The 27,861-nt window shown below is 40.5% G+C and overlaps 1 protein-coding gene across 1 annotated transcript in view; it reads right to left on the minus strand.

The window, feature by feature from the left end:
• LOC123762896 (fibrinogen-like protein A) overlaps nt 1-27,861 on the minus strand; it is a 324,583-nt gene that overhangs the window by 69,926 nt on the left and 226,796 nt on the right. Inside the window, exon 5 of the mRNA XM_069301923.1 lies at nt 3,322-3,448. Coding sequence (XP_069158024.1) covers nt 3,322-3,448 — 127 coding nt within the window. The remainder of the gene's footprint in view (nt 1-3,321; nt 3,449-27,861) is intronic.

A 27,861-nucleotide genomic window follows, 5' to 3' on the forward strand; every position in this document is an offset into this window, starting at 1 on the left:
ACTTTGTTTGCCACTCTCCATAGTGTATAGTAGGTCACTGGAAACAGGAGACCTATCAGATATATGTAAGACGGCTAATCAACCTGTCCTCTTAAAAAGAACGTCGCTTTTGGCCGTTTGCCCGTATGGCCGAATTTGGACGTAATTTGAAAATGAAAAAAATGAAAATAAATTTGGGATTTTTTTTTCAACAACTGTAAGTTAAGGGTCCTCTGATAGGTTAGGTGGGCAGAAAATTCTCATAAAGTTTCATAACGTTATGAAAAACGTTAATTCAAAGTGTCCTCTCATAACCTCTGCACGTACGCCGAACGACTCAAATAGAAAACGGAACAGGACGTCACTTTTGTGAGTCGATTTCATTTCAAATTACGTCCAAATTTGGCCATAGCGCGCATACGATCCAAAAGTGACGTTATTTTTAAGAGGACAGGTTGGGCTAATATAGTCCCAATATACAAAAAGGTGACAAACAAGAGGCACTGAGCTACAGGCCAGTGTCCTTAACTTGTATACTATGCAAGGTGATGGAAAAGATTGTGAGAAAAAGATAGTAACACATCTGGAGAGAAGAGACTTTGTGACAATCCATCAACATGGGTTCAGGGAGGGTAAATCTTGCCTTAGAGGCTTAACAGAATTCTTCGATCAGGTGACAAAGATTAAGCAAGAAAGAGAAGGATGGGTAGACTGCATTTTTTTGACTGTCGGAAAGCCTTTGACTCAGTACCCCATAAAAGGCTGATGCATAAGCTGGAGAAACAAGAAGGAGTAACTGGTAGGGCGCTCCAGTGGATAAGCTTCCTAAGCAATAGGAAGCAGAGAGTTAGAGTGAGGGGTAAGACCTCAGATAGGCGTGAAGTCACTAGTGGAGTCCCACGGGGCTCTGTAATCGGACTTATCCTGTTTCTGATATACATAAATGATCTCCCAGAGGGTATAGACTCATTCCTCTGAATGTTTGCTGACGACGCCAAAATTATGAGAAGGATTATGACAGAGGAGGACAGCTTGAGGCTTCAAGAGCACCTGGACAAGCTGCAGGAATGGTCGATCAAATGGTTGTTATAGTTTAACCCAAGCAAATGTAATGTTATGAAGATAGGGGTAGGAAGCAGGAGACCAGATACAAGGTATAATTTGGGAGATGAAATACTTTAAGAGTCAGAGAGAGAGAGAGAAAGACCTGGGGGTTGATATGATGCCAGACCTGTCACCTGAAGCTCATATCAAGAGGATAACATCAGCGGCATATGCCAGGTTGGCTAACATAAGAACGGCCTTTAGAAACTTGTGTAAGGAATCTTTCAGAACATTATATACCACATATGTCAGACCAATCCTGGAGTATGCGGCTCCAGCATGGAGTCCATATCTAGTCAAGCATAAGACTAAACTGGAAAAGGTTCAAAGGTTTGCCACCAGACTAGTACCCGAGCTGAGAGGTATGAGCTACGTGGAGAGACTACGGGAATTAAACCTCACTTCGTTGGAAGACAGAAGAGTTAGTAGGGACATGATCACCACATTCAAGATTCTGAGGGGAATCGACAGGGTAGATAAAGACAGGCTATTTAACACAAGGGGCACACGCACTAGGGGACTCAGGTGGAAACTGAGTGCTCAAATGAGCCACAGAGAAAGAACTTTTTTAGTGTCAGAGTGGTTGACAAATGGAATGCATTAGGAAGTGATGTGGTGGAAGTTGACTCCATACACAGTTTCAAGTGTAGATATGGAAGACCTCAATAGGCTCAGGAACCTGTACACCTGTTGATTGACGGTTGAGAGGCGGGACCAAAGAGCCAGAGCTCAACCCCCGCAAGCACAATTAGGTGAGTACACATTCCATGATTCCCCCTTAACTAATACAACCTCTCTCCCACTCATCACCCCCCCCCCCCATATTCCATTCTCCCTTTTCTCCTCCCCCACCTCTCAACCTCTGACTCAACCTCACTGTATTTCTCAATCCCCACCCGCCTCCTATGCCTTTCAGATCCGCCCTAACTTTTAGACCCATAATGTCCTTTCGATCCCTTCAGCTTCCCAGACCCCATTCGACCCCCAAACATCTCCCAGTTCTCCCCCAGGCCCCCAGGGAAAGGGTGAATTATGTTTCCAGAGTTTCCAAGAAGAGTCTCAAAGAGTGAGGAAACTGGAAAAGATTCAGAAGTTTGCGACGAGGCTCGTCCCCGAGTTACGAGGGGATGGGTTTGAAGAGCACTCGAAGGAACTGAACCTGACTACGCAATGAAAAAAAAGGGAGAAGGGGAGATATGATCGAAAAATAAAATACTCAGGGGATTGACAGAGTGGAAATAGACGAAATGTTCACACTGAATACTAACAGAATACGGGGACATAGGTGGAGGCTGGGAACTCAGAAAAGTCACCGAGAATTTAGTAAGTTTTCTTTTAGCGTGAGAATCGTGGCAAAATGAAATGAACTTAAGGAGCAGGTTGTGGACACAAACTCTGTCCATAATATTAAAATAGGATATGGTAGGGAAATAGGACAGGAGTCACTGCTATGAACAGCCGGTGGCTAGAGAGGCGGGATCCAAGAGTCAATGCTCGCAGCATTGCACCTGCAGCACCTGAAACAGTAACAAGAACAGCACAAGTAACAGTAGCAACAACAGCACCAGTAAACGTAACAACAGCAGCAACGGGAACAGTAACTACAGAAGGGCCGCAACATTAACAACAACAACACCAGCAAAGATAACAACAGCAGCACCAGCTATAGTAACAGCAGCAGCACCAGTAACATTAAAAACAGAAGCACCAGCAACAGTAACAGAAGCATTAGTAACAGTAACAACAGAAGCACCAGTAACAATAACAACAGAAGCACCAGTAATAGTAACAACAGCAACACAAGCAACAGTATCAGCAGCCCCCAGCAACAGTAACAACAGCAGCACCAGTAACAATAACGACAACAGCTCCAGTAACCGTAAAAACAGCAGAACCTACAACAGTAACAACAGCAGCAATAGTAACAACAACAGCTCCAGCAACAGTAACAACAACATAACCAGCAACAGTAACAACAGCAGCTCCAACAACGGTAATAACAGCAGCTCCAAAAACGGTAACAACAGCAGCAACAGTAACAACAGCAGCTCCAACAATAGCAACAACAGCAGCTCCAACAACAGTAGCAACAGCAGCAACAGTAACAACAGCAGCTCCAGCAACAGTAAAAACAGCAGCACCAGTAACAATACCAACAGCTGCACCAGTAACATTAACAACTGCAGCAGCAGTAACAACAGCACCAGCAACAGTAACATCAGACTCAGCCAGACTCACCCGGTATTCTCGCCGGCGACGCTGAAGGTGGACCAGAGCGCCCAGCGGTGATCATCCTGGTTGTTGGTGGCGGCCAGACGCACTGTCTGAGGTGAGGGCTGCGTCAGCTGGTGCACCGCCTCCGTCCCTGTCACAGATGGTAATATAGCTCTCCGTCACTGTCACAAATGGTAATATAGTCCTCCGTCACTGTCACAGATGGTAATATAGTCCTCCGTCACTGTCACAGATGGTAATATAGTCCTCCGTCACTGTCACTGTTGATAATATAGCCGAACTTCCGTTTTACATATGATAATATAGCAGTACGTCGATGTCACTGAAGTGAATATAGCTGAACGACCGTGTCACATACGATAATATAGCCGTTTGTCAGTGTCGCAAATGATAATATAGCCGTACGTCCGTTTCACTGACGGTAATATAGCCGTAAGTCCGAGTCACTTATTATAATATAGCCGTACGTCCTTGTCAATGCTGATAATAAATCCGTACGTCCGTTTCACTGATGATAGTATAGCCGTACGTCCTGTCACAGTTTATAATATAGCAGTACGTCCGTGTCACTGGTGATAATATAGCCGTACGTAAGTGTCATAGATTATAATATACCGTACGCTCGTGTCACAAATGATAATATATCCATAGGTTCCTGTCACTGATGATAATATAGCCGTATGTCCTTGTTACTGATGATAATATAACCGTACTTCCTTGTCAATGATGATATTATTGACGTAAGTCCGTGTTACAGATAATAATATAGCCGCACGTCAAGGTCACAGACGGTATTATAGCCGTACGTCCGTGTCGCTTATGATAATATAGCCGTCCGTCCTTGTCATTGGCGATAATATAGCCGTCCGTTCTTGTCAATATATATTATCTAGAATAGAATATATATTGCTATATTATCACTGATGATAATCTAGCAATACGTTCTGTGTCACTGATGATAATATAGCCGTACATCCTTGTCTCAAATGATAATATAGCCGTACGTCCGTGTCAGTGATGATAATATATTTTTGGGGGAAATTTTTTATGCATTTAATCTAATATAACAATAAATACATAATTTATTCACATTGAAAATTAGAGAAGTGGACTATAAAACTTCTAAATATTGTTTGGAGTGTTTCCTGAACACATCTTTAGGGGGTAGAATCAATAATGCTGAGACTCCCTATTACATAAACATGAAAATTGCTTCAACAATAAAATCAGTAATAAATTCCAATCACGGGGTTAGTACACTATCTACTGTGTTATTATTGAAATTAAATCTTAGATGTCTAATTGTGAACGTAGAATACGTCATACAGCTCTCTGTAACCCGTCTAATCCTGCGTACGCTTTGTCTTGTCAGACACGTGATTCACCAGAACGGGGTACGCTTCTCTCGTAGATAACTACACGCTGCAAAATTAATATCATATAAGTAATATATAATTGTGAGTATTTCCACAAATACACAATGAAAATGGAGTTGACTGGATAAGGAACACACACTTACTGGTGTTTTTTTTTTGCTATCTTCAACCAGCATAATGGTTGGGCACCCAAAAGAATACAATATTATGGCCCCCAACAAGGTAATTATGGACCCTTAGCCCACCGAACGCGGTGTCCACAACGAAGATGAAGCTGGTAGCAAAGTCTGAGGTACGATAATACTCGGATGGTCCATATAACAGACGATGATGGTAACCAGCTCTGGGACACTGATCAAGATGGCCTCAACCCCTAGCCAAGCCTCCTGGCAGAAAGTGATCCACGCGCCACCTTGCACCGGATGGTGTAAACTTGGTATATAATTCACAATATTTTATTCTGATTTCCCACTTGATTGAGACATTGTCGACGTTAATTTACGTCACAATAACGTACTCTAGGTAACAACAGATGAATTTCCGTTTTGTATAATATTAAGTGACGTTCGATAAAATTACATATATACGTAGGTAGACTTCAGTTCATGACTTTTGTTGATACTCGATCAGCTGCTCGTAGGTATGGAAAAATTTACCGACAAACAGCGATATAATTTACTAAATTGAATTAAATCAATTTCCAATTTCTTATTCCCTAATAAATTCAACAAGGTTAGATTGGGTTTAATTCGATTAATGGATATACATAGTTTATTCTCATAGGAGCCTAGCGACTGATGCAATACCGGCATCGATACTAATGAGAATTTGGTGGCACTAGGCTACTAATTAGTAGGGTTAGTATATTTAATTGTCTAGCAAAATAAATTTACCTGATCGTACTAGGTTTAATTAAATTAATGTTTGGAGTGTCGGAAATTTCCGACAATAGCCGTATGACCGAATCACTGATGCTAATATAGCCGTACGACCGAATCACTGATGATAATATTGACGTACGTCCGTGTCACTGATGATTATATACTCGTATGTCCGTGTTACTGATGATAATATAGTTGTACGTACGTGTCACTGATGATAACATAGACGTACGTCCGTGTCATTGATAATAATATAGCCGTATGTCCATGTTAATGATAATAATATAGTCGTACGTTCATGTCACAAATGACAATAAAGCTGTACGTTCGTGTCACAGATGGTAGTATAGCCGTACGTCCTTGTCACTGATGTTAATATAACCGTACGTCCTTGTCACTGATGATAATATAGCCGTATGTCCGTGTCACTGATAATATAACCGTGCGTCCGTGTCACTGGTGATAATTACCCGTATGTCCGTGTCATAGATGATAATAAAGTCGTACGTCCTTGTCACAGATGGTAATATAGCCGTATGTCCGTGTCACAGATGATAATATAGCCGTACGCTCATGTCACAGATGATAATATAGCCGTACGCCCATGTCACAGATGATAATATAGCCGTACGCCCAGGTCACAAATGATAATATAACCGTACGCCCATGTTAAAAATGATAATATAGCCATACGTCCGTGTCACACACACATGGAATTATAGTTCTATGTTGCCGTTACAGAAAGTAATGTGGCTCTCAGTTTCTATTTCAGATGGTAATATAACCTTCCATTCCTGTCACAGATGGTAATATAGCCCTCCATTCCTGTCACAGATGGTAATATAGCCCTCCATTCCTGTCACAGATGGTAATATAGCATAATGGCCCCAACAAGGTAATTATGGACCCTTAGCCCACCGAACGCGGTGTCCACAACGACACCGCGTTGTGTACAATCTCTATCAAAAATGGTAATATAGCCGTCTGTCCCTGTCACAGATTGTAACATAGCCTTCCATTCCTGTCACAGATGGTAATATAGTCATTCATCTATATCAAAAATATTAATATAGCCGTCTGTCACTGTCACAGATGGCAATATAATTGTTGGGAAGAGTCAGCTTGTGTGAATTTATAGGTTAGGCTTTTATCGAGGTGCCACAAGATGGAACTACTGACTCTACCCAGGATGCAACCCCACAATAGTTGACTAACTCCCGGGGAATCTATTTACTTCTAGGCGAACAGCGGCATTGGTTGAAAGGAAATGTACAAAATCATTTCTGTCCCGCCCTGCATTCGAACCTATAATTTCCGACTGTGAATTCAGAACTAACCCTACTGTACTACCAAGTCCCAATATAGCTCCGTCTCCCTGTCCCCAAGAGTAATATAGCCCTCCCTCTCTTTCACAGATGGTAATATATCCCTACCACTCTTTCACTTAGGGTAATATAGTCATCCATCCCTTTCACTTAGGGTAATATAGTCATTCATCAATTTCACTTAGGGGTAATATAGTCCTCCATCCCTTTCACACAGGGGTAATATAGCCCCCACTCCCTTTCACACAGGGTTATATAGCCCTCCATCCCTTTCACATACGGAAATATAGCCCTCCCTCCCTTTCACACAATTCAATATATCACTCCCTCCCTTTCACGCATTGTAATATATCCCTCCCTCCCTCACACAGGATAATATAGCCAGCCCTCCCATGGCTATATTATCCTGTGTGAAAGGGAGGGATGTAACAAACTAGGCTGTTGTAAGAATTATCCAGAGTGGTTTATCGACAAAAGAGAATGGGAAGCTGAGCCCGCATGGTGACCTGACCCCCAGGGGAATTCGCGGTGGAAATAACCGACGCTTTGTTCATAGCTGCGTATAATGAACCATCCTATAGTATTCAGTAATTTAGCCTTTATTCATTTTGTATTAAAATTGTATTGTATAATAGTACTGGGTACAACATCAAGAGGATTCTAATTATTGAGTTTAAGTCACCATCAGTGACGTCACGAATCAGATCTAACTTGTAAGGCGGAGTGACCGGCGGTCATAGGTCAGCAGGGTTGACAGGTCTACTATTTCTCAAAGTTCAATTATCCATTTTTGGGGGATCGGGAACAGCTTTGCCGTTAGATGTTTGTGTAATTTAATTTCAGTAAAATAATTCAACCAGTCTGGATCAATTCAGTACAGAGGTTAATTGTTATAACTTAAACCTTGCTAGTAACTTGGTAAAACTTTGACTAGGCGGAAGGTTACAATGGTCTGTCTGGGGTAGACCAGACAAGGGAGAGATCAGTGTGAATACGGGAGCAGCTGGGAGAGGTCAAACATCTTACCTCTCCCCAAGACCAGCCCAACATCTAGAGCTGGTCGCCCAAGGTATAGTTGCTATTGTTAAATATAGGGATAGTCTTCTCATTTGCCATTCAGGTCAAGTAGGGAGTGTTAAAGTGACAGGGAGTGAACATATTTAGATTTTTGTTTTAGTTTTTCTTTTAATAAATTAAATTTGTTTGAGGCGACTCAAGGGTTTTGCTCGGAGCCTAGGTCACGTCATACTGGGTGTAGAATCCTAAGTCGGTCAATCGTCTTAGGACCACGTGGCGTGGAGTTGGCTTTGGTAAAAGTTTTGGAGTCCCTTGGTAGAGAATAAAAAGTAAGAATACGGGTAGAGGGCAAAGAAGGAAGGAAGTAGAGAGAGGAACCAAAACCCGTGTTACAATGGTGCACAGCGGTGGTTTCAACAATTTTGTTTGAAATTGTTGAAAGGCTCACGCGTCTAGCCGTTCGAACACGTGCGCGGATGCTAAGGAGACAGCCGCGGGCCAGGATTAGCAGTGCGCCCCACAACAGTGCGTTTGAGTGGGGATTGGCGAATCTTGGGTCATGCGGGCTGATATGATTAAGGTTTAGTTAGTAAGATTAGGCTGTTAAAATAGATTTATTGAAAAGGAGACCGCTCCGAGTTGATTGGACTGGGTACCATACTCGACCCATTGCAATTAATTCAGAGGTGTTGGGAGCCACCATACTCTCAACAGCAGTTCCTTGAGGGCTGTCGGGGGCGGATATATCTGTGGGACGCCAGTAGATAGTCCGAGGGCGTTATTAGACGACCCAAAACGCTAGGAAAAACGTAATCCTTGAAGGGCGTTGCGGCCTCCGAGGGACGGACTAGTAACCTACCTAGCAGCGATTCAACAACTAAGTGATCGCACACTTAGTGGAGGTTGAGTCGTCCCTAGTCATAATTGTTGCTGAAAGCTGCGTGTCGCTCTGTTGGAACCTAGATGGTGTGGCCTCTAGGCTAGGTGTGGTACGGCGAGCCGGTAGGAACAGTTATAAGATTAAGTCGAGTGCATTTTTGAATTAAGTATGCTTCAATTTATAAAGTAATTTCCGTTTATTTTCGTTGTTCTAGAGATTAATTTTTTTTCCCTTACATTCAATCCCCGGTTAAAAATTTTTTTTATCAAAGTGTTTAGCATTTTCTTGCATATTAGGCTAAGTGCGTACATTAAGTTTTGCTATTCCCGGTTGTATTAGTCTAAGTCAGAGGCGTAGTTAATCCTCTGGACTTAGGGCTATTGGTCGGTCACTATAGATAAGTGAAGGAGTTTAAGGGATAGTAAGTTGCGTGTAAATGCTTAATAGAGTCCATGGAATATTTCTAAGTAGTTTGGGATAAGTTTTCGGCTAAGTCGATGTCGGAAAGTCGTTAACTGTAATTAATTTGTATTCGTGGGTAACGTGTATGATCTGGGCGTCATTAGGATTCCCCAGTCGATGCGTGTGATATTTTCTAGTTTTTACCAGTAAGACGGTAGAATTGTGTTTTAGACTTAGAACTCTGTTTTCAGTAGAAACGTAGGTGGAAAATTTTCTAAGTCCAGCTTGGGCTAGAATCTGACTTTTTGGCGAAAATTCTAATTTTCATGTTTCGCGGATATTCTGGGGTCAGTATTACTCTCTAGTGCGCGCAAGGGACGTAATTCTGTTCGTAAAGCATTAAACAGTGATAATTACATTTTTGCCGAATTTAGTTATTTTTCGAGAAAATCGTGTTGTAATTTTGTCAGAGTCCATTTGAGGTGAAAATCTCTGATTTTGACGAAAATTCGAATTAGTGAGTGTTGAAACCGCCCGAAGTGTCAGTATTGTTCTGCATACAACGTCAGTAGTAAATAATAACTTATTTATATCTGGGAACGAGAAACCCAAATTTTTGTGAATTAAAGGAGTTTTGTGATATTTGGGGTGATAGAATATTTTTCCCTCGGAGTCAGAAAAATTGGCAGAGTCCAGCAATAGAGTAAAAACGCAGTTTTTGATAAAAATTCAATTTTTAGTAAGCATTTATAGGTCCTGGGTGTCTATATTAATCGCTAGAGCGGTTTATTAACGTAAAACTAGTTATTTTCCTTCAGAACAAAAATTTAGATTTTTCAGCGTTTAAGCGAAAAAGGGCGGGACTTAGTTTTTTTTCAGCGCAGCTGGTCCCGCTCCATCAGTCATCAGTGGCCACGCTGCTCACTTCAAGTGCGTTTAGTATTCGAGTACAGTAAATATTCTTTATTAATTAATCCATCACGAGAGCTGCGCGTTAGTTGCGTTATCATTTAAATTGTTTTATATAAATTAGATTCTTTAATTTTTTTTAACGTAAAGGACTTAGGTTTCAGCAATAGAACTGCGGGATATTTCACGGTCAGACACGAGTGCGGGGCAGACACTCGTTCATTGGATTCACTTCAGCGATTCTCTCGATAAATCGGTGTATTTCCTATTTTGGGAATTTAGTAGTTGTTTCTTGATAAAGAGTTGTAATTTTTTTTATTATTTGTGTAAGGTTACGGTTGTAGTGAGTCCGGGTCGAGGGTGTACTAAAGGGTAGTTTAGAAGAGACATGGCACACCAGGAATCACAGAAAATGTTTAACCCAGATAATGACCAGTCAGTGGGGACCAGTGGGAGTGGAAGTGGAAGTGTAGAGGACAGCACCTCTTCCGACACCACTGGGGACCACCTAGGTACACCTCACCCGTCACTACAACAACCCCAACCCCATCCTCAATTCCCATACCAACCCCATCCTCAATTCCCATACCAACCCCATCCTCAGTTCCCATACCAACCCTTCCCCCAACCCCAGGCCACTCCATACCCATTCCAACCCCAGGCCACCCCATACCCATACCCATTCCAACCCCAGGCCACCCCATACCCATACCCATTCCAACCCCAGGCCACCCCATACCCATACCCATTCCAGCCCCAGGCCACCCCATACCCACCCCAACCTCAATCCACACCCCAGCCTGAGGTCACCCACACCATACCTCAACCCCAACCTCAATCCACACCCCAACCCGAGGCCACCCACACCATACCTCAACCCCAACCTCCATCCACACCCCAACCCCAGGCCACCCACACCATACCTCAACCCCAACCCCAGGCCGCCACAGCCTTAGACAGGCAGATGCGCACGGAGACGCCGGGCACTCAGTTGTCGCCATACGTAGAGGCGTTAAGTACAGGCGAGGGAGCCAAGCCGAGTAACTGTGGCGCGGGTTCATCAGGCGGGAAGCAGCCCTCAGCTGCAAGTTCGAGCCACCCTGCGCGGGGTACCAACAGAGATCCGCGGAGGTGTTACTCCTGCTGGAAGCGCGGGCATATACAGAGGGATTGCGAAGTCACTCCTACGAAAGCATGAAAGCAGGCTCCTAGTGATGGTAGGCTTACTTTTGAGGTGAAAGTGGAAGGTGTGAGATTGACAGCTTTTGTTGATACAGGAAGCCAGGCAACGGTAATTAAAAAGTCAGCCTTCAGCAATTTTAAGTATGCAAGTCTTCAACGGTGCGCAAAGACATTAACAGCAGTCAATGGGGAAAAGATTGAGATCGTAGGTCAAGGTACAGTTAATTTTGAGATTGATGGGGCATTGCAGCCTCACACATGTACGATCGTAGAGAACCTTGATTTTCCTGGTCACATCTTAATGGGAACTGATTTTCTGTCGCGATTTGATTATTCCTTGTCTGCTCAAAAAGGGGCTAGGAACTGCAGGTTGCAGTTGGGACAGACTTCCTACCCAGTGGAGATGATCGACCATCCCCCAGTTGTAGCTTCAATTAAGAGGAAGCTGAAATATAATGCGCACTATCCAAAATTGATTTTTAAGTCTCTTCCAGACACAGTTAAGAGGTCATGCGCATTGCACGCATTGACCAAACAGAGTTGCCCACCACATTCTGTTAAATTTATTAAAGTAGCCGTGGGACGTCACATACAACCAGGTACCACCCTTCAGGTGGCTGGGAGATGTGATAGTTTATTAATTCCTCATCACTTAGTTGTAGTGCTCGATAAAAGTGCACTCATTCCAGTTGTCAATCTTTCACATAAGACTTTTCGCTTCAGGGCAGGTGATAGGGTATCTCAGGGAACCATGGTGGAGGACACAGAAATCTTTCACCATGAGTCAGCTGAGACGCCAGCCGTCACTGCACAATGTAGTGCACTGAATATGTTGAACACTAAAACACCATCCAAAGTACAATACGAAACGAGAAATGTTGCACAGAATGTAGAGGAAGTGGAAAAATTAATTTCAGCACTTGATTTGCAACATGTTGCACAGGCAGATAGGAAGGCACTGAGAGGAGTTTTACGAAAATTCCCGAAATTGTTTGCGACAGAGGATGACCAGATTGGTCTCCTTGATAAGATCGAGCACACCATTCCAACTGGTGATCATTTGCCTGTGTACACGAGACAGTGGAGGTTGCCGGAACAGGCAAAGAACATTATCAGGGAGGAGTGCCAGAAAATGTTGAGACAGGGCGTGATAGAGCCTAGTACGTCACCGTGGCTCTCTCCTGTTGTGCTAGTTCGGAAACCGGACGGTAGTTATCGTTTCTGTGTTGACTACCGGAAGGTGAACGAACTAACTAAGGGTGATGTGTATCCGTTGCCCCGAATACAGGAGATAATAGATCAATTTGGTGCTGCTAAGTATTTCTCAACTCTTGACGCAAAATCAGCGTATTGGGCGATCCCGGTGGCAGAACAGGATAGGGAAAAAACAGCATTCTCGGATGGTAGGCACACTTATCAATTCCGTAGGATGCCGTTTGGTTTGAAGACAGCGCCTTCGTCGTTTCAGAGGGCCATCAACTTTATCCTTAGTCCGGTACTGGGTAGGCATTCTTTAGCGTACCTGGATGATGTTGTGATATATTCCAGGACGTTTGAGGAACACCTACAGGACTTGACTGAGACTTTGAAGTTGTTAGATCAGGCAGGTTTCAGGCTGAATGTTCAGAAGTGCACCTTGGCGGCTCAGAAATTCAAATTTCTGGGGTTCCAGGTGTGCCCAGACGGTATCCGACCTGACCCAGATTCGTGCCGCGCCATTGCTGACATGCCTACTCCAAGGACAGCAAAGGACGTGCGTAGGTTTCTGGGGGCGGCCGGATATTTTCGTCGTCATATTGAAGGTTTCGCTGGCATTTCAGCACCCCTGACTGATCTGACAAAGAAAAATGCGAAGTTTGTGTGGAAATCTGAACATGACGAGGCCTATCGCAAACTGAAAGACCAACTAATCACGACACCGGTATTGGCTATTCCTGATTTTGAGAAAGAGTGGGAAGTGCACACTGACGCCAGCGGTATAGCTATTGGCGGGTGCTTAATTCAGCGAGACGCAGATAATTTACCCCATCCAGTAGCCTATTTCAGTAGGAAGGTCAAAGGACCTGAAGTTCGTTATTCAGCTACGGATCGGGAGGCACTGGCAGTAGTAGAATCAGTTAGGTATTTCGAGCCTTACCTATTTCAGCGGCATTTTGTAATCTACACAGACCATCGAGCGTTAACACACATATTTAAAAAGCGAACGAAATGCCCACGAATGTCACGCTGGTCTCACGAACTTTCGGCCCACTCGTTCCAGATTTTGTACAAGCCTGGTCCAGCCCATGTTGTGCCAGATTCGCTAAGTAGAAATATAGCGGCAATGCAGATTAATGAAAATATTGAAACCATTCCATCAGATAAAATGAGAGAATACCAGATGAGCGAGCCTAGATGGAAAGAGATTATTGAGTATTTAGAGGGAGGAAAATACCCGAAAAAGAAAAAGAATTTACCTATTCATGATTTTGAAATGAAACAGGGCGTCCTGTATTATGTTAATAGCCAGAATGATAGGGCAGTATTTCAGCTAGTTATTCCGGACGCGTTGCGGTCATCAGCGTTAAAGCTTGCGCATGCTTCAAAAATTGCAGGGCATCCGGGGATCTTTAAAACGCACTTAAAAGCAAAGTCTCTATTTTATTTTCCAGGATTACTTTCTGAGGTAATCAATTTCGTGAAGTCGTGCCCTCGTTGCCAGAGGAGGAAAGGCACCCTTAAGGTACAAGCCCCACTTCAGGAATTTCCTGAAATTCGTGAACCGTTAGATCGTGTGGGGGCCGATCTGATTGATTTACACCACAGTCATTCAGGTAACAGATATGTGTTGGTGCTAGTTGACCATCTGTCTAGATACACTACACTAGTTGCATTACCTCAGAAGGATTCTCGTACGGTTGCAGATGCGTTCTTGCGTAGGTTCGTTACTGTATTCGGACCTCCTAAAGTTTTAGTCTCTGACCGGGGTCAAGAATTCAATGGGAATATATTTAGAGAAGTTTGTAAGATTTTAGAGACAACTTCGGCTTTTACAACGGCCTACCACCCACAAGCAAACGGAATGACGGAACGGACTAATCGTTCAGTCAAGGATATGCTTGCAATCCTTGCTGAACATGATGCAAACACCTGGGATGAACACCTACCCTATGTTCAGTTCGCCTTGAATACTGCCATCCACCAATCAATTAACACCCAACCACTTCATTTGTTTACTGGTAATTCATGCAATTTCCCCCCAGGTCTGCTTAACAGACATAATGTTGCATACGGGGAGGACTATCCTTCAGAGGTCCTTGGTAAAATGAGAAATGCATGGAATATTGCAGCTGAAGCGTCCAAGAAGGCACGGACTCGGTATGCTCATTTTTATGACAAGAAAGTGCGCCCTCTTGAGTTGACGGAAGGAAGCCTCGTATTGAGAGTGAATGAGGCTGCACCCGCCAATCAGAGCAGGAAACTAGCTCCGAGGTGGCGAGGACCATATAGGGTAATTAAAAGGGCGGGGCCAGTTAATCTTGTTATAAAAGGAGTGTTCGAGGACCAGGTGGAAAGGACAATTCACGTAAATAAATTGAAACAATATCATGCTAGAGAGGAATTAGAACTGCCTTCAGCGGGTCTAGTTCCTGACTCAGCAGTGCTGACTCATGGCTTCACCGACGAGTCAGAAGATGAGCATGACCCTCTGTCATCGCTCATCAGTAGTCAGGTGCAGTCTCGCCACCCTATGGTGACGAGATCTCGCGCTATACAGTAAAGTAACTTCCTTGGTTAGTATAATTTAGTATTCATTAGATTTTCCTGTAAAGGCAATGAGATGTACTATGTCTATACTTGACTCAGGTAGCAACTTTTACCGTGCTCTGGGGTTCCACCTCCACCAAACCCAGAGTATATCTATGCTTCCGCTGTGTTGTGTCTGTCTGTTCCCAGGTCTGATTGGTACACCGACCCAGTTGTTCCAGTCACACGTGAACCCTTGTCTGTAAAGACCGAGGGGGGAGGCACGTTACACAAAGCCCTCCCCCCACCAGACCCAGTAACCCTTACATCAGTTACTTTGGGGATGAGTGACTGTCCAAGAGTCACCCGGCCGACGCCTCACGTCACTAACGAGGTTGTCAGGGCCAGCGAGCTGTCCACATTATAGCAGTCACCGGAGGTGCCATACAACGCCGGGGTAGCTGTCTCGAGATCACCAATACCCACCTGCTGCGTCATCAAGACTGCAGCCATTCCAGCAGTGTTGGAGGAGAGGTCAAGAAATGGAAAGCACGTAGCAGTACTCAAGAATTTCGCCGGAAGATTAATGATTACGTCATCTGAAGTAACAAGAAAGCGGAAGTAAGGCGGTCACAGGTGGAAGGCACGGTTTCCCTACAGAGTACCGGGACTCGCCAATAGAAGGTCGCAAAATTGTCTCCTTTGGCCTAAAGTCAGCGGTACGAGGGTATACACAGTTGGTGTTTACGGCCTAGTAACCTGGTGACATCAAGAAACGCCTGAGATGACGTGAGCAATGATGGAAGACGAGATTCACCTGTTCTGCAAACAAGCAACTCGCCTCTACGACCTTCTAACATCACTCCTGCTAAGAGACACCGTTGGTACATCCAGTCCTGCTCTGCTGTGGTCATCTGCGACGTCAAGTTTAACATCAAGACTACCGTGTGAACTGTGATTGATACGAAGGCGTGTGGACTGTCGAGAGCAAGATTAATGGCCGAAGTAACAGTATTCTACAGCTGTCACTTGGCACTCCGCTCTACTACACTCTGTCGTCATTCAGGAGTACTGGATGGGAGTACAAGAGGACCAGGTATTGATGTCTACACATGAGAAGAAGCAAGATCGACACCGTCATCGTCAGCGACTACATTCAGCATCCAGCAGCATCGATTTTTTTTTTCGTTTACTCAATATGAACAATTGATACAAACAACAAAGTTGGCTCTGAACATCTGTGTAAAGAACATCTGGACACTTTTGTTTAAATGTTGAAAAACAGTTAGAATTACAATATTTTTTAAATGTTGAAAAACAGATTTAAAATAATAATTCTGGTATAATATATGAAAATTTAACTCTATAAATTGGTCAGTAATCAAAGTCGAAGCCCCTGTGTAATTGTCTCAGCCCAGAACAAACGGTTATGGAAAATTATGTTGTGCTATTTTTTTTGCAGAATGTTTGAACACAGGAGAGGCGGACCAATATTAACATTGACACTTCTAGTGAGTGAGAACACTTGGCTGTACAGTCAGCTGAAACCTGTGATATCGTATAGGAATTTTTTATTTTTAGATACATGTAATAAACGTTAGGTGTGTTCCTTAACATGTCAAGGTTGACATTGATGGGGAGTGGTTAGTACACGGATGTGTACCTGATAATTCCGTAGTACGCTCCCGGATGACTGAAAGTTCAGTCTGAAGTTATAACTCTAATGTTTGTTTGAGCACGGTGTGGCCGGCTCTAGAGGACACATGGACTTGGCTAGTGAAGAGCCAAGAGAGTTTAATAGCTAGTCTTTGATGGTAGAGTAGGGACATGTTATTTAGCTATGTCAGTAAGGATAGGATGTATGTTTCTTGATGTTGGAGGATTGCTGTCAGTTGACAGCTGAGAAATTTATAAAATATGAACATGTTTATTATGATGTTGGACTATTATTTGTCAAATTTTATTAGTTAGGTTAGCTTTTGTTTGTGGCACGAGTTGAATTGTGGGTTTGGATACTAAACCTCGTGATTTTTTAACAAATTAACAAGGTTTACTAAGTGCTTGTGTGGGGGGGTTGTAACAAACTAGGCTGTTGTAAGAATTATCCAGAGTGGTTTATCGACAAAAGAGAATGGGAAGCTGAGCCCGCATGGTGACCTGACCCCCAGGGGAATTCGCGGTGGAAATAACCGACGCTTTGTTCATAGCTGCGTATAATGAACCATCCTATAGTATTCAGTAATTTAGCCTTTATTCATTTTGTATTAAAATTGTATTGTATAATAGTACTGGGTACAACATCAAGAGGATTCTAATTATTGAGTTTAAGTCACCATCAGTGACGTCACGAATCAGATCTAACTTGTAAGGCGGAGTGACCGGCGGTCATAGGTCAGCAGGGTTGACAGGTCTACTATTTCTCAAAGTTCAATTATCCATTTTTGGGGGATCGGGAACAGCTTTGCCGTTAGATGTTTGTGTAATTTAATTTCAGTAAAATAATTCAACCAGTCTGGATCAATTCAGTACAGAGGTTAATTGTTATAACTTAAACCTTGCTAGTAACTTGGTAAAACTTTGACTAGGCGGAAGGTTACAATGGTCTGTCTGGGGTAGACCAGACAAGGGAGAGATCAGTGTGAATACGGGAGCAGCTGGGAGAGGTCAAACATCTTACCTCTCCCCAAGACCAGCCCAACATCTAGAGCTGGTCGCCCAAGGTATAGTTGCTATTGTTAAATATAGGGATAGTCTTCTCATTTGCCATTCAGGTCAAGTAGGGAGTGTTAAAGTGACAGGGAGTGAACATATTTAGATTTTTGTTTTAGTTTTTCTTTTAATAAATTAAATTTGTTAATATTTTGCATTTCATTATTTCCATGTGTTTTATGTGTATACTTGTCCTGGTCACGTGGTCCACACGAGGCAGAGTTGTATTGGGCGCCGATTCTAACATCGAATCGGAATTATCATTACCGTGGAATTGATTCCACACTCAAGGTCATCGTTTATAGTGGGGATCAAGCCCCTAGGTTGATTAATTAGCGTGATCGATCCAGACCTCGATCATTGCTCTTGTGTTACTGGTCTGGTGGTGGCAGCGTAGAGGCGACTCTAGGGTTTTGCTCGGAGCCTAGGTCACGTCATACTGGGTGTAGAATCCTAAGTCGGTCAATCGTCTTAGGACCACGTGGCGTGGAGTTGGCTTTGGTAAAAGTTTTGGAGTCCCTTGGTAGAGAATAAAAAGTAAGAATACGGGTAGAGGGCAAAGAAGGAAGGAAGTAGAGAGAGGAACCAAAACCCGTGTTACAGGGAGCTATATTATCCTGTGTATTATATTTTTTGCAGTACAAAAAATTTGTAATGCAAAAAATACTACTGCATATTAAAAATCAAATCATGTATCTGATTAATATGCAATGATTAGAAATGCTTCGACTCTCAATAATTAAAAGGTACTATCTACAATGAAAACTTATTAAATCTCAGCTGTGACAGAGGGATGTAGGTGGAGTCCAATCTCTACAACAGTCTGGAAACAGCTTGGGATAGTAATCCTTGGAACACGTGAGTATATGAAAGTCACACGCTTCCTCAGTGGTGTTGCACCATAATGCAATAATTAAATTCCATAATGTTCACTCCAAATTAGTATTCACACACATAAATGCAATATCTAAATATTTGGAGAGGTGGAAACAGCACTTACATGGGGGGTTATTTTATCGCTTGCAGCGTTTCGACAGGGGCACCTACATGAACATATTTAAGAGCTCGTTAAATAGAAGAAAAGATGTAAAAATCCCTGCCGAACTGGTGTCCGTGATTCTGGTAAACTGCGTCCTCAATCTGAAACCCGATGATGTACGGATGCTTGCTAGATTGTAAGATGTGTAAGGACCGATTCGAAACACCGTGCTGCCAGTGTATCTAATATGGCGAGAGTCCCCTTTTTTCCCGAAAGTCACGCAAGTGCATAGCTCCCAGTGATGGGCCCGAGCATAAATTATATTTATTCATTAATTCTCACAGTGCAGGTCAGTTAATGTAGACTGCACAAATAAAATGAGATCCTTTGGAGGTGGAAATTATTTTAGATTATGATATTATTTTCTAGAACAGCTATCAAGCTGGGTAAAGGAATTCCAGTAAACTTTCGTATACTAAATAAAGTAAATCTATTACTAAATAATTATCTCTAATAAAGAAAAGTAAATGGTTGGACTTCTATTAGATCTACGGATAGGTGGAAATTTATTCTCCGTGGGTGGCTGACGCAACACTGCACAATTCGAGGAGAAATTACATGATGTTCCACATCCTAATGCAATGAATTCTGTGATACTAAACTACAGATTAGTAGTATTAATTAATTATGACACTTAGTACTGGGAATACATCCCATTGTACTAAGGATTAGTAATAAGTATCAAATGAGAATGAAGCCTAATACAGGAAATACATCCTATTGTATTAGGGATGAGAATAATTGTTGGAAATTTCCAACAAGTTCTACTTAGTACTATGTTTTGTGGCAAAATTTTGAAAAATAATGGTCCCCCCCAGCTCTATTCAAATTAAATTGAGATCCATTCTAAACAATTCTGACTTCCCTCAATCTGCCGCAAAATGCTCCTTACAGTGTTTGGCTCAGTTGTTGTGCCTATAATCTTCTGAAACTAAATGTGTCTCTTAATCCTGATAAAACTGTTCACTATATTCCCCCTTTGAAAGATTTGCAGGTCTCTTTGCATTATACCCCCATCAATGTAAAACAAATATATAACACTGAAACTATGAGCTGTATAACATTAGAAGCTATGGACAGTCATCTTCAAAATCTCAAACTGACTGAACCGTGCACCTTTACCGATGGCTATGCACAGTTAGGAGTAGTAGGGGGTAAGCGCCACAGGTAACTTTTTTTCTGGGGGAAAAAATCACGTGTAGCACTTGGGGGTTTTGAGGTCAAATATCACATGTAGCGCTTGGGGGTTTTGAGGTCTAAAATCACATGTAGCGCTTGGGGGGTTTCACGTGAATTTGGGGAGTCACAGATTTGGGATTAAGGATTTCTTATGATGAAAATAAGTTCATACGAGTTTGTTAAAGTTCTTATGGGAGAAATTCAAATATCACGTGTAGCGCTTTAGGGTTTCTTGGTGAATTTGGGCAGTCACAGATTTGGAATTAAGGAATTCTTATGAGGAAAATAATTTCTGAGATTTTAGAGGTTTGTTAAGCGTTCTTATGAGGAAAATAAGTAGGAAAATCTTTAAGAAAATTTTTAGAAAATATCGTGTTTGTGTCACAGCATTTCCAGGTGAACTCTACGGACATATATTGCCTGTTTTCAACTTCGGAAAAAGTTACCTGTGGGAGCCATGGTTTTGAGGTCCAATATCCCGCGTGTGAGCCAGGGTTTTCAGGTAAATTTCGTCAGTCACAGATTTTAGAAGTTGTTAAATGTTCTTATGATGAAAATAAGTTCATACAAGTTTGTTAAAGTTCATATGGGAGAAACTCAAATTTTTTCAGAGTTCAGTTTTAAGAAAATATTTCAGAGTTTCAAATAATCATAGAAGTTTATTTATATGTTTATGACCGAATTTGTAAAAAATACCATTTTCAGAGAATATTGTCTTAGATGTTTTGTTAAGGAAAACATACAACTTAGACATAACATTTAGTTTTATATCCATTTACGGCTATTTCACCTGTAAAGACCAAAATTAGTCAGAGACAGTTTTAAGCTCAAATTTCGTCAGAGACCATTTTATACCTAAAAATGAACAGGATTAAAATAAATAAAAATGAATTTTTGCTCACTTTATGAGCAAAATTAGTCAGAGACAGTTTTAAGCTCAAATTTCATCAGAGTCCTGTAATCTGTGAAAATTTGACAGAGTCCATTTTATACCCAATTTTCTTAAGAGTCCAGTTTATGCTCAAATTTACCAGAGTCCACTTTGTGCCAAAATATTCAGAGTCCAGTTCTTGATCGCTACTAGCAGTCCAATCCCCCTGAAATTTTAAACAGTCATATTTCAGTCATAGTAAATAAGATCAAATCAGTTACTGAGCTCCAGCTCTCGTCCCCCACCCTACTCCACCCTCAAGTCTTTGTTAATATCCTATCAATTCCCTGAAATTTTTACCCTCTGTATTTCAGGCACCGTAAATAAGATCAAAACAGTTAACAAGCTCCAGCTCTCGTCCCCCACCCTACTCCACCCTCAAGTCTTTGTTAATATCCTATCAATTCCCCTGAAATTTTTACCCTCTGTATTTCAGGCACCGTAAATAAGATCCAAACAGTTAACGAGCTCCAGCTCCCGTCCCCACCTTAGTTCTCTCTCATATCTTTGTAAATAACCCATCAATTTCCCTGAAATTTGTATCTTCTGTATTTCAGACATAGTAAATATGATGTAAACAATTATAAAACTCTAGCTCTTGTCCTCTGTCCAAGTTCACTCCTGTAAATTTATTACTATCAGTCCAAATCCCCCTGAGATTTAAACACCCAACTATATTTTCAGACATAGTAAATAGAAACCAGTTCAGTTAACGAGTTTCAACTCTTGTCCCCCAGCTTAGTTCATTTTGTACAAGTTCTTTATTTCCAACTAAATCACCTGAGATTTAAGATCACCTTATTTCTAACGTAGTAAAATTAATCAGGGCATTAGCCAAGCTCCATTTCCTCTGTCTTAGATCATCGAACATAAATATATCCGATCAAGTCCCTCTCCAGCCTATCTCTTTATCAGAGTAATTACCTTACCCTTCTCATCCCCAACGTATCCAAACCTTCAATAATCATACTGTATTTGCATATTTTCTCTATATTCAGCTGTGTTCTTCACATTTTGTCCATGTTTTCTGTGTTCACTCCATGTTCTACAAATGTTCACAGCATGCTCAGTTCAAATTTTTTCTACCATTTTCCCCGTATGTTCACTATGTTCTTTGTCATGTTTTCATGTACATCATATGTTCTCTGTATAACTTTTATACTCAATATTCATGTTCTCAATGTTCTTAGCTTGTTCTTCACATGTTCAGTGTTCATTCTTTGTATTCCCTATGTTCCTTATCATGTCTTCATATTCTCTATAAGTTCATATTCCCTGCATGTTCACTCTATTCATCAACTTTTTCTTACATGTTTTCTGTGTTCACCGTATGTTCACTGTGTTCATTCCCCTACTTAACCTCAATTTTTTTTATGTTCTTTGTTTCTTTAAACCAATTTGTTTCTTCCATTCACTAACTAGTTCTTTGTCAAATAATATTATACTGCCATACAGTTCCCTCAACAATTTTAGTCACCCAGTTTTTATTTGCAAAACTATGTCAAAGTAATTCTCGTAGTCAACTTAATAGTTCTACCAACCCCGTTCTTAAACAAATCTACACTTTATTCAGTTCCAAATTTACAAAGACAAACCTTTCTTGTAACTTCTTAACTAAAAATCTTTCGCCAATCAAATAAAACATAGTCACTTTCCTCATTTCTCAACTAAACTTATTAACCAATCAACCAAAAAATAGTCAAAGGAATCTTTCCAACACTGTTCATAACTAAACTTATTTCCTAGTCATCAGAAAATAACCGTGTTCTTCATGTTTCATTGTCATTTCATAACTAAAATTATCCATCAATCAACAGAAAAAGTCATATTCATCATCATTGTTCCTAACTAAAATTATGTTTTCGTCAAGTAGGAAAAAATAACCAAAGATATCTTTCATCGCTGTTCTTAACTGACATTATACTTTGGGGAGCACAAAAATAGTCTCCCTCATCTTATTTGTCTTTTTCCTTAACTAAAAGTATTCATCTGTCAACTAAAAAATAGTTACTTCATCATGTTTCCCTGTCATTTCTTAACTGAAATATCACTTGTCTCATCTATAATAGTCATGTGTAGCCTCTTTCCAACACTGTTCTTAACTAAAGTAACCTTTCATTTCGCTAAAATAGTCATATTCATCATTGTTCCTAACTAAAATTATATGTCGTTAAGCAAAAAATATAGTCAAAGACACTCTTTGAGACATCAAGGACTTACTCAAAGACATCAAAGTTGCACTCAAAGACATCCTTTGAGACATCAAAGACATACTTTAAAACTTCAAGGGGACTCTTCGAGATATCAAAAGACACTCTCAAACACTCAAAAATTTACTTGCATCCTCAAAGTTATTCTCAGAGTCATTAAAAAGTTAATCTCAGTCATCAAAATGTTATTCTCTAAGTAACCTTTCGTTCATCAGAAAAACTTTCTAAGACATCTTCGTTCATTAAAGTTAATCTCAGAGTCATAAAAGTTATTCTGAGCTATCAAAGTTTTTCCAAGAGCCGTCAAAGTTAATCTAAGACATCATCTTTCATCAAAGATATTCTCTCTAAGCCATCAATGTTCTTCTCTAACTCACTTTTGTTCATCAAAGTTGATCTCAGAGATAACAAAGGTAATCTCTAACTCACTCTCGTTCATCAAAGTTGTTTCAAAGACATCAAAGTTAATCTCAGAGTTATCCAAAGATATTCTCATGTTCACAAAAGTTATTCTGAGCTATCAAAGTTAATCTCAGATATCTTCGTTCATAAAAGTTATTCTCAGAGACATCTAAAGTTATTCTCTAAGACATCAAAGTTATTCTAAGAGCTATCAAAAGTTATTCTCAGTCATGAAATGTTATTCTCTAAGTAACTTTCCGTTCATCAAAGATATTCTCTCTAAGCTATCAATGTTCTTCTCTAAGACATAAAAAGTTATTCTCTATGTCATCAAAAAGTTATTCTCTAACTCACTTTTGTTCATTAAAGTTAATTTCTATGTTATAAAAGTTATTCTCAGAGACATCTAAAGTTAATCTTGCTCATCAAAGTTGTTCTCTAAGACATAAAAGTTATTCTCAGAGTCATCAAAGTTGTTCTCTAAGACATCAATGTTGTTCTCTAAGACATCAAAGATGTTCTCTAAATCATAAAAGTTAATCTCTAAGTCACCTTCATTCATTAGAGAAACTTTCCAATCCATCTTCGTTGATCAAAGTTATTCTCAGAGTCATCAAAGTTATCTCTAATTCGCCTTCGTTCTCCAAAAAAGTTGTTCTCTAAGACGCCTTCGTTCATCAAAGAAACTCTCCTTCTTCCATCATGTTATTCTTTAAGACATCTTCAGTCATAAAATTTCTCTCCAAAATGTAACTAGTTCGGCTTTTCATACCAAACCTGCACTTCTGTTAAAATATATTTTCTTAGTCACTTTACCCTAAAACTGTTCTCTGAACTACACTGTTCAAACCTACGTAACCTATCCTCTCCACCCAATGTTACTTAGTTAACGTAACGTTCCTAAACCTAACTTTATCTATCCTAACTTAACTTACCTTACCTTTACCTATCTAACCTAACTTAACCTGCATAACCTAACTTTACCTATCCTAACATAACTTACATTACCTTACCTATCTTTACCAATCGTAACATAACTTACCTTACCTTACCTATCATACCTAACTTACCTAACCTAACCTAACTTATCCTGCTTAACCTAACTTACCTACATTTACCTAACTTAACCTGCTTAACCTAACTTTACCTAACCTAACCTAACCTTACCTATCTTACCTAACTTACCTAACTTAACCTGTATAACCTAACCTGCTTAACTTAACTTACCTTACCTTACATATCTTACCTATCTTACATAACTTAACCTAACTTATCCTGCTTAACCTAACTTACATACCTTACCTAACTTAACCTGCTTAACCTAACTTACATAACTTAACCTAACCTAACCTGCTTAACCTAACTTACCTAACTTAACCTGCTTAACCTAACTTACGTAACTTATCTTACCTATCCTAACTTGCTTTACCTAACTTAATCTTACATTCCCAAACTGATGTATCCTAACTTATCTAGTCCAACCAGACATGATCTAACTTACATAATTATTCCTGCTTGTCTTTTGTGTTTCGTCAATCATTGTCTCATATTCATTTACTCATTTCAAGGGTTAATTTCTCAAATGGACATTTTTGCATTTCAAGTGTTATTTTTTTAAGATTGGGTGTTTAACCATTTCAAAGGATTTTTGTTATATATGGGAATTTACTCGTTTCAAGGGCTAATTTCTCAAATGGTCATTTTTGCAGATCAAGGGTTATTTGTTAAAGTTCATCAAGTTGCTCATAAGTTGTATTTATTATGTTTGTTATCATTTATTCTTATTCCCCAACCCCTTAACCTAACCTCTTGTAATCTTAGTGTATTTAGTAGGTTCTATCATATGTTCTTATTCCCCAACCCTTTAACCTAACCTTTCAGATGTAGTTTTGTGTTTTTTGATGTATTTGTTGAATATATTATCCTTTTCATAACCTTTCAGATGTAGTTTTGTTTCTTTGTATATTTTTACCCAAACCCACCATCCCACTTAACCTTCTTTCCTTCTTTTACTTTGTTTCTCCAACTCCTTCTGAGTTTCTCCCATATGAACTTTAACAAACTTGTATGAACTTATTTTCATCATAAGAACTTTTAACAACTTCAAAAATCTGTGACTGACGAAATTTACCTGAAAACCCTGGCTCACACTCGGGATATTGGACCTCAAAACCATGGCTCCCACAGGTAAGTTTTTCCGAAGTTGAAAATAGGCAAAATATGTCCGTAGAGTTCACCTGGAAATGCTGTGACACAAACATGATATTTTCTAAAAATTTTCCTACTTATTTTCCTCATAAGAACGCTTAACAAACCTCTAAAATCTCAGAAATTATTTTCCTCATAAGAATTCCTTAATTCCAAATCTGTGACTGCCCAAATTCACCTAGAAACCCTAAAGCGCTACACGTGATATTTGAATTTCTCCCATAAGAACTTTAACAAACTCGTATGAACTTATTTTCATCATAAGAAATCCTTAATCCCAAATCTGTGACTCCCCAAATTCACGTGAAACCCCCCAAGCGCTACACGTGATTTTAGACCTCAAAACCCCCAAGCGCTACACGTGATATTTGACCTCAAAACCCCCAAGCGCTACACGTGATTTTTTCTCCCAGAAAAAAAAGTTACCTGTGGCGCTTACCCCCTACTACTGTTAGGCACTGGTAGAACAGGTAGTGCAAGCGTAGTATATAAAGGGAATGAAATGATCATGTCTAGGATGGGAGATATCTCCCATCACGCAGGTGCAGTCGCACCACCTCAGATCTCCAGTATCATCTATTGATACTTACTGGTAATGGCTCAAAATGGCCACCACTTACGGCTATTCATGCCCGTGCCACCATTTGAGTGGCTTGATTTTTATCAATCAATCATGTCTAGTGCACAGAGACTGAACAACTGGGCAAGCTCGACACAGACTGAGCTATTGGGTATTTATCTAGCCACTGAGTACCTTAAGCCCAATGGTGGTGAAGTGATAATCTGTGACTCTAAAAGTGCTCTGCAGTCCTTAAATAACCAATCACAATGTATGTCGGAAGTAGCTTGAAATATTAAATGGAATGTAATTTTTGTCCATGATAATGACTATTGTATAAAAATTGTGTGGATCACATCCCATGCTGGAGTTGGAAAACATGATTTTGTAGATCGATTGGCCAATGAGGCTTGCACGAAAGAAAACATTGATTATGACTTTGTACTATCTAATGCAAATATTAGAAACATACAAATTAAAGAAATTAATTCAGATATAGAAGAACTAAGAAATGCCCAGAGACCTGAAAGCTGCAGTATTAAAAGCTATGACAAGTTTTGTAATAATAGGTATTTGTATGGTCAGTACAGTAACCGGACCAGGCAATGTGATGTAGTCATTGCGCGAATTCGCCTTGGCTAGAGACACATCTGGCAGGTTAGTGAGGCTGAGCCACTACCAGAATATTCAGATTGTAAACTCTGTGATAAACCTTTAATACATTCACTAGAACACTACATATATTGTTGAATAAGAAACCGTAAAAGACTTTAGACCTGGCCTCTTGTACCTCCAACTGCGTAACTATTTCATTGACTCAGGTGTTCTGGACGACATCCTGACAATTTATCCAAAATTTGCTTGTTCATTTTAAAGAATGAAGAACAATTTTATTTATATTACTTCTAAGCTGCATCACTTATGAACCCATCCCTGCCCTGTGTGGCAGTGCACAATAGAAGGTTGTTTTCACATATTCATACATTAAAACACTGATTGTAACCATGATATACATGTGATTCAGCCTACTGTCTAAACTTATTGACTTGTGTATGAACCTCTGTCCTGCGTGTCAGTGAATACCAGCATTATACTCACTTTAATAAGAATTAATTGAAATCCTCAAATTAGGCAAAATTGTAATTAATTTTGTCAATAAAGATGTTAATAATAAATAAATCCCTCTCTTTCACACAGGGTAATATAGCCCTCCCTTTTACACAAGGTAATATAACCCTCCCTCCTTCTCACAGAGGGAAATATAGCCCACCCATCCTGTCACAAATGGTAATATCCATCACTTGCCTCCAGAAGGATTCCAGTGTATGTATTCCCCTCATACTCCTGTGCTAATACGACACCATGTCCTGTATTATCTGCCTCCAGAAATAAATTAAATAGTTTCAAGAAATTCTGCGGAACCAGTATCGGGGTTTGAGTTAATAGTGTTTTTCTTAAAAATTTTCCTAACATATATCATCCCATTTCCACTTCCTGTTCTTGGACTGGTGTCCCGTCAGGTGCCAGCCACTGTTGCAAGGTCTTTATAGAACATTCTGCAACACCCAATCATACCTTGACATCTTAATAGTTCCTGTTTTTGGACAG

This window comes from Procambarus clarkii, chromosome 47 (genome assembly GCF_040958095.1).
Source record: "Procambarus clarkii isolate CNS0578487 chromosome 47, FALCON_Pclarkii_2.0, whole genome shotgun sequence".
NCBI lineage: Eukaryota > Metazoa > Arthropoda > Malacostraca > Decapoda > Cambaridae > Procambarus > Procambarus clarkii.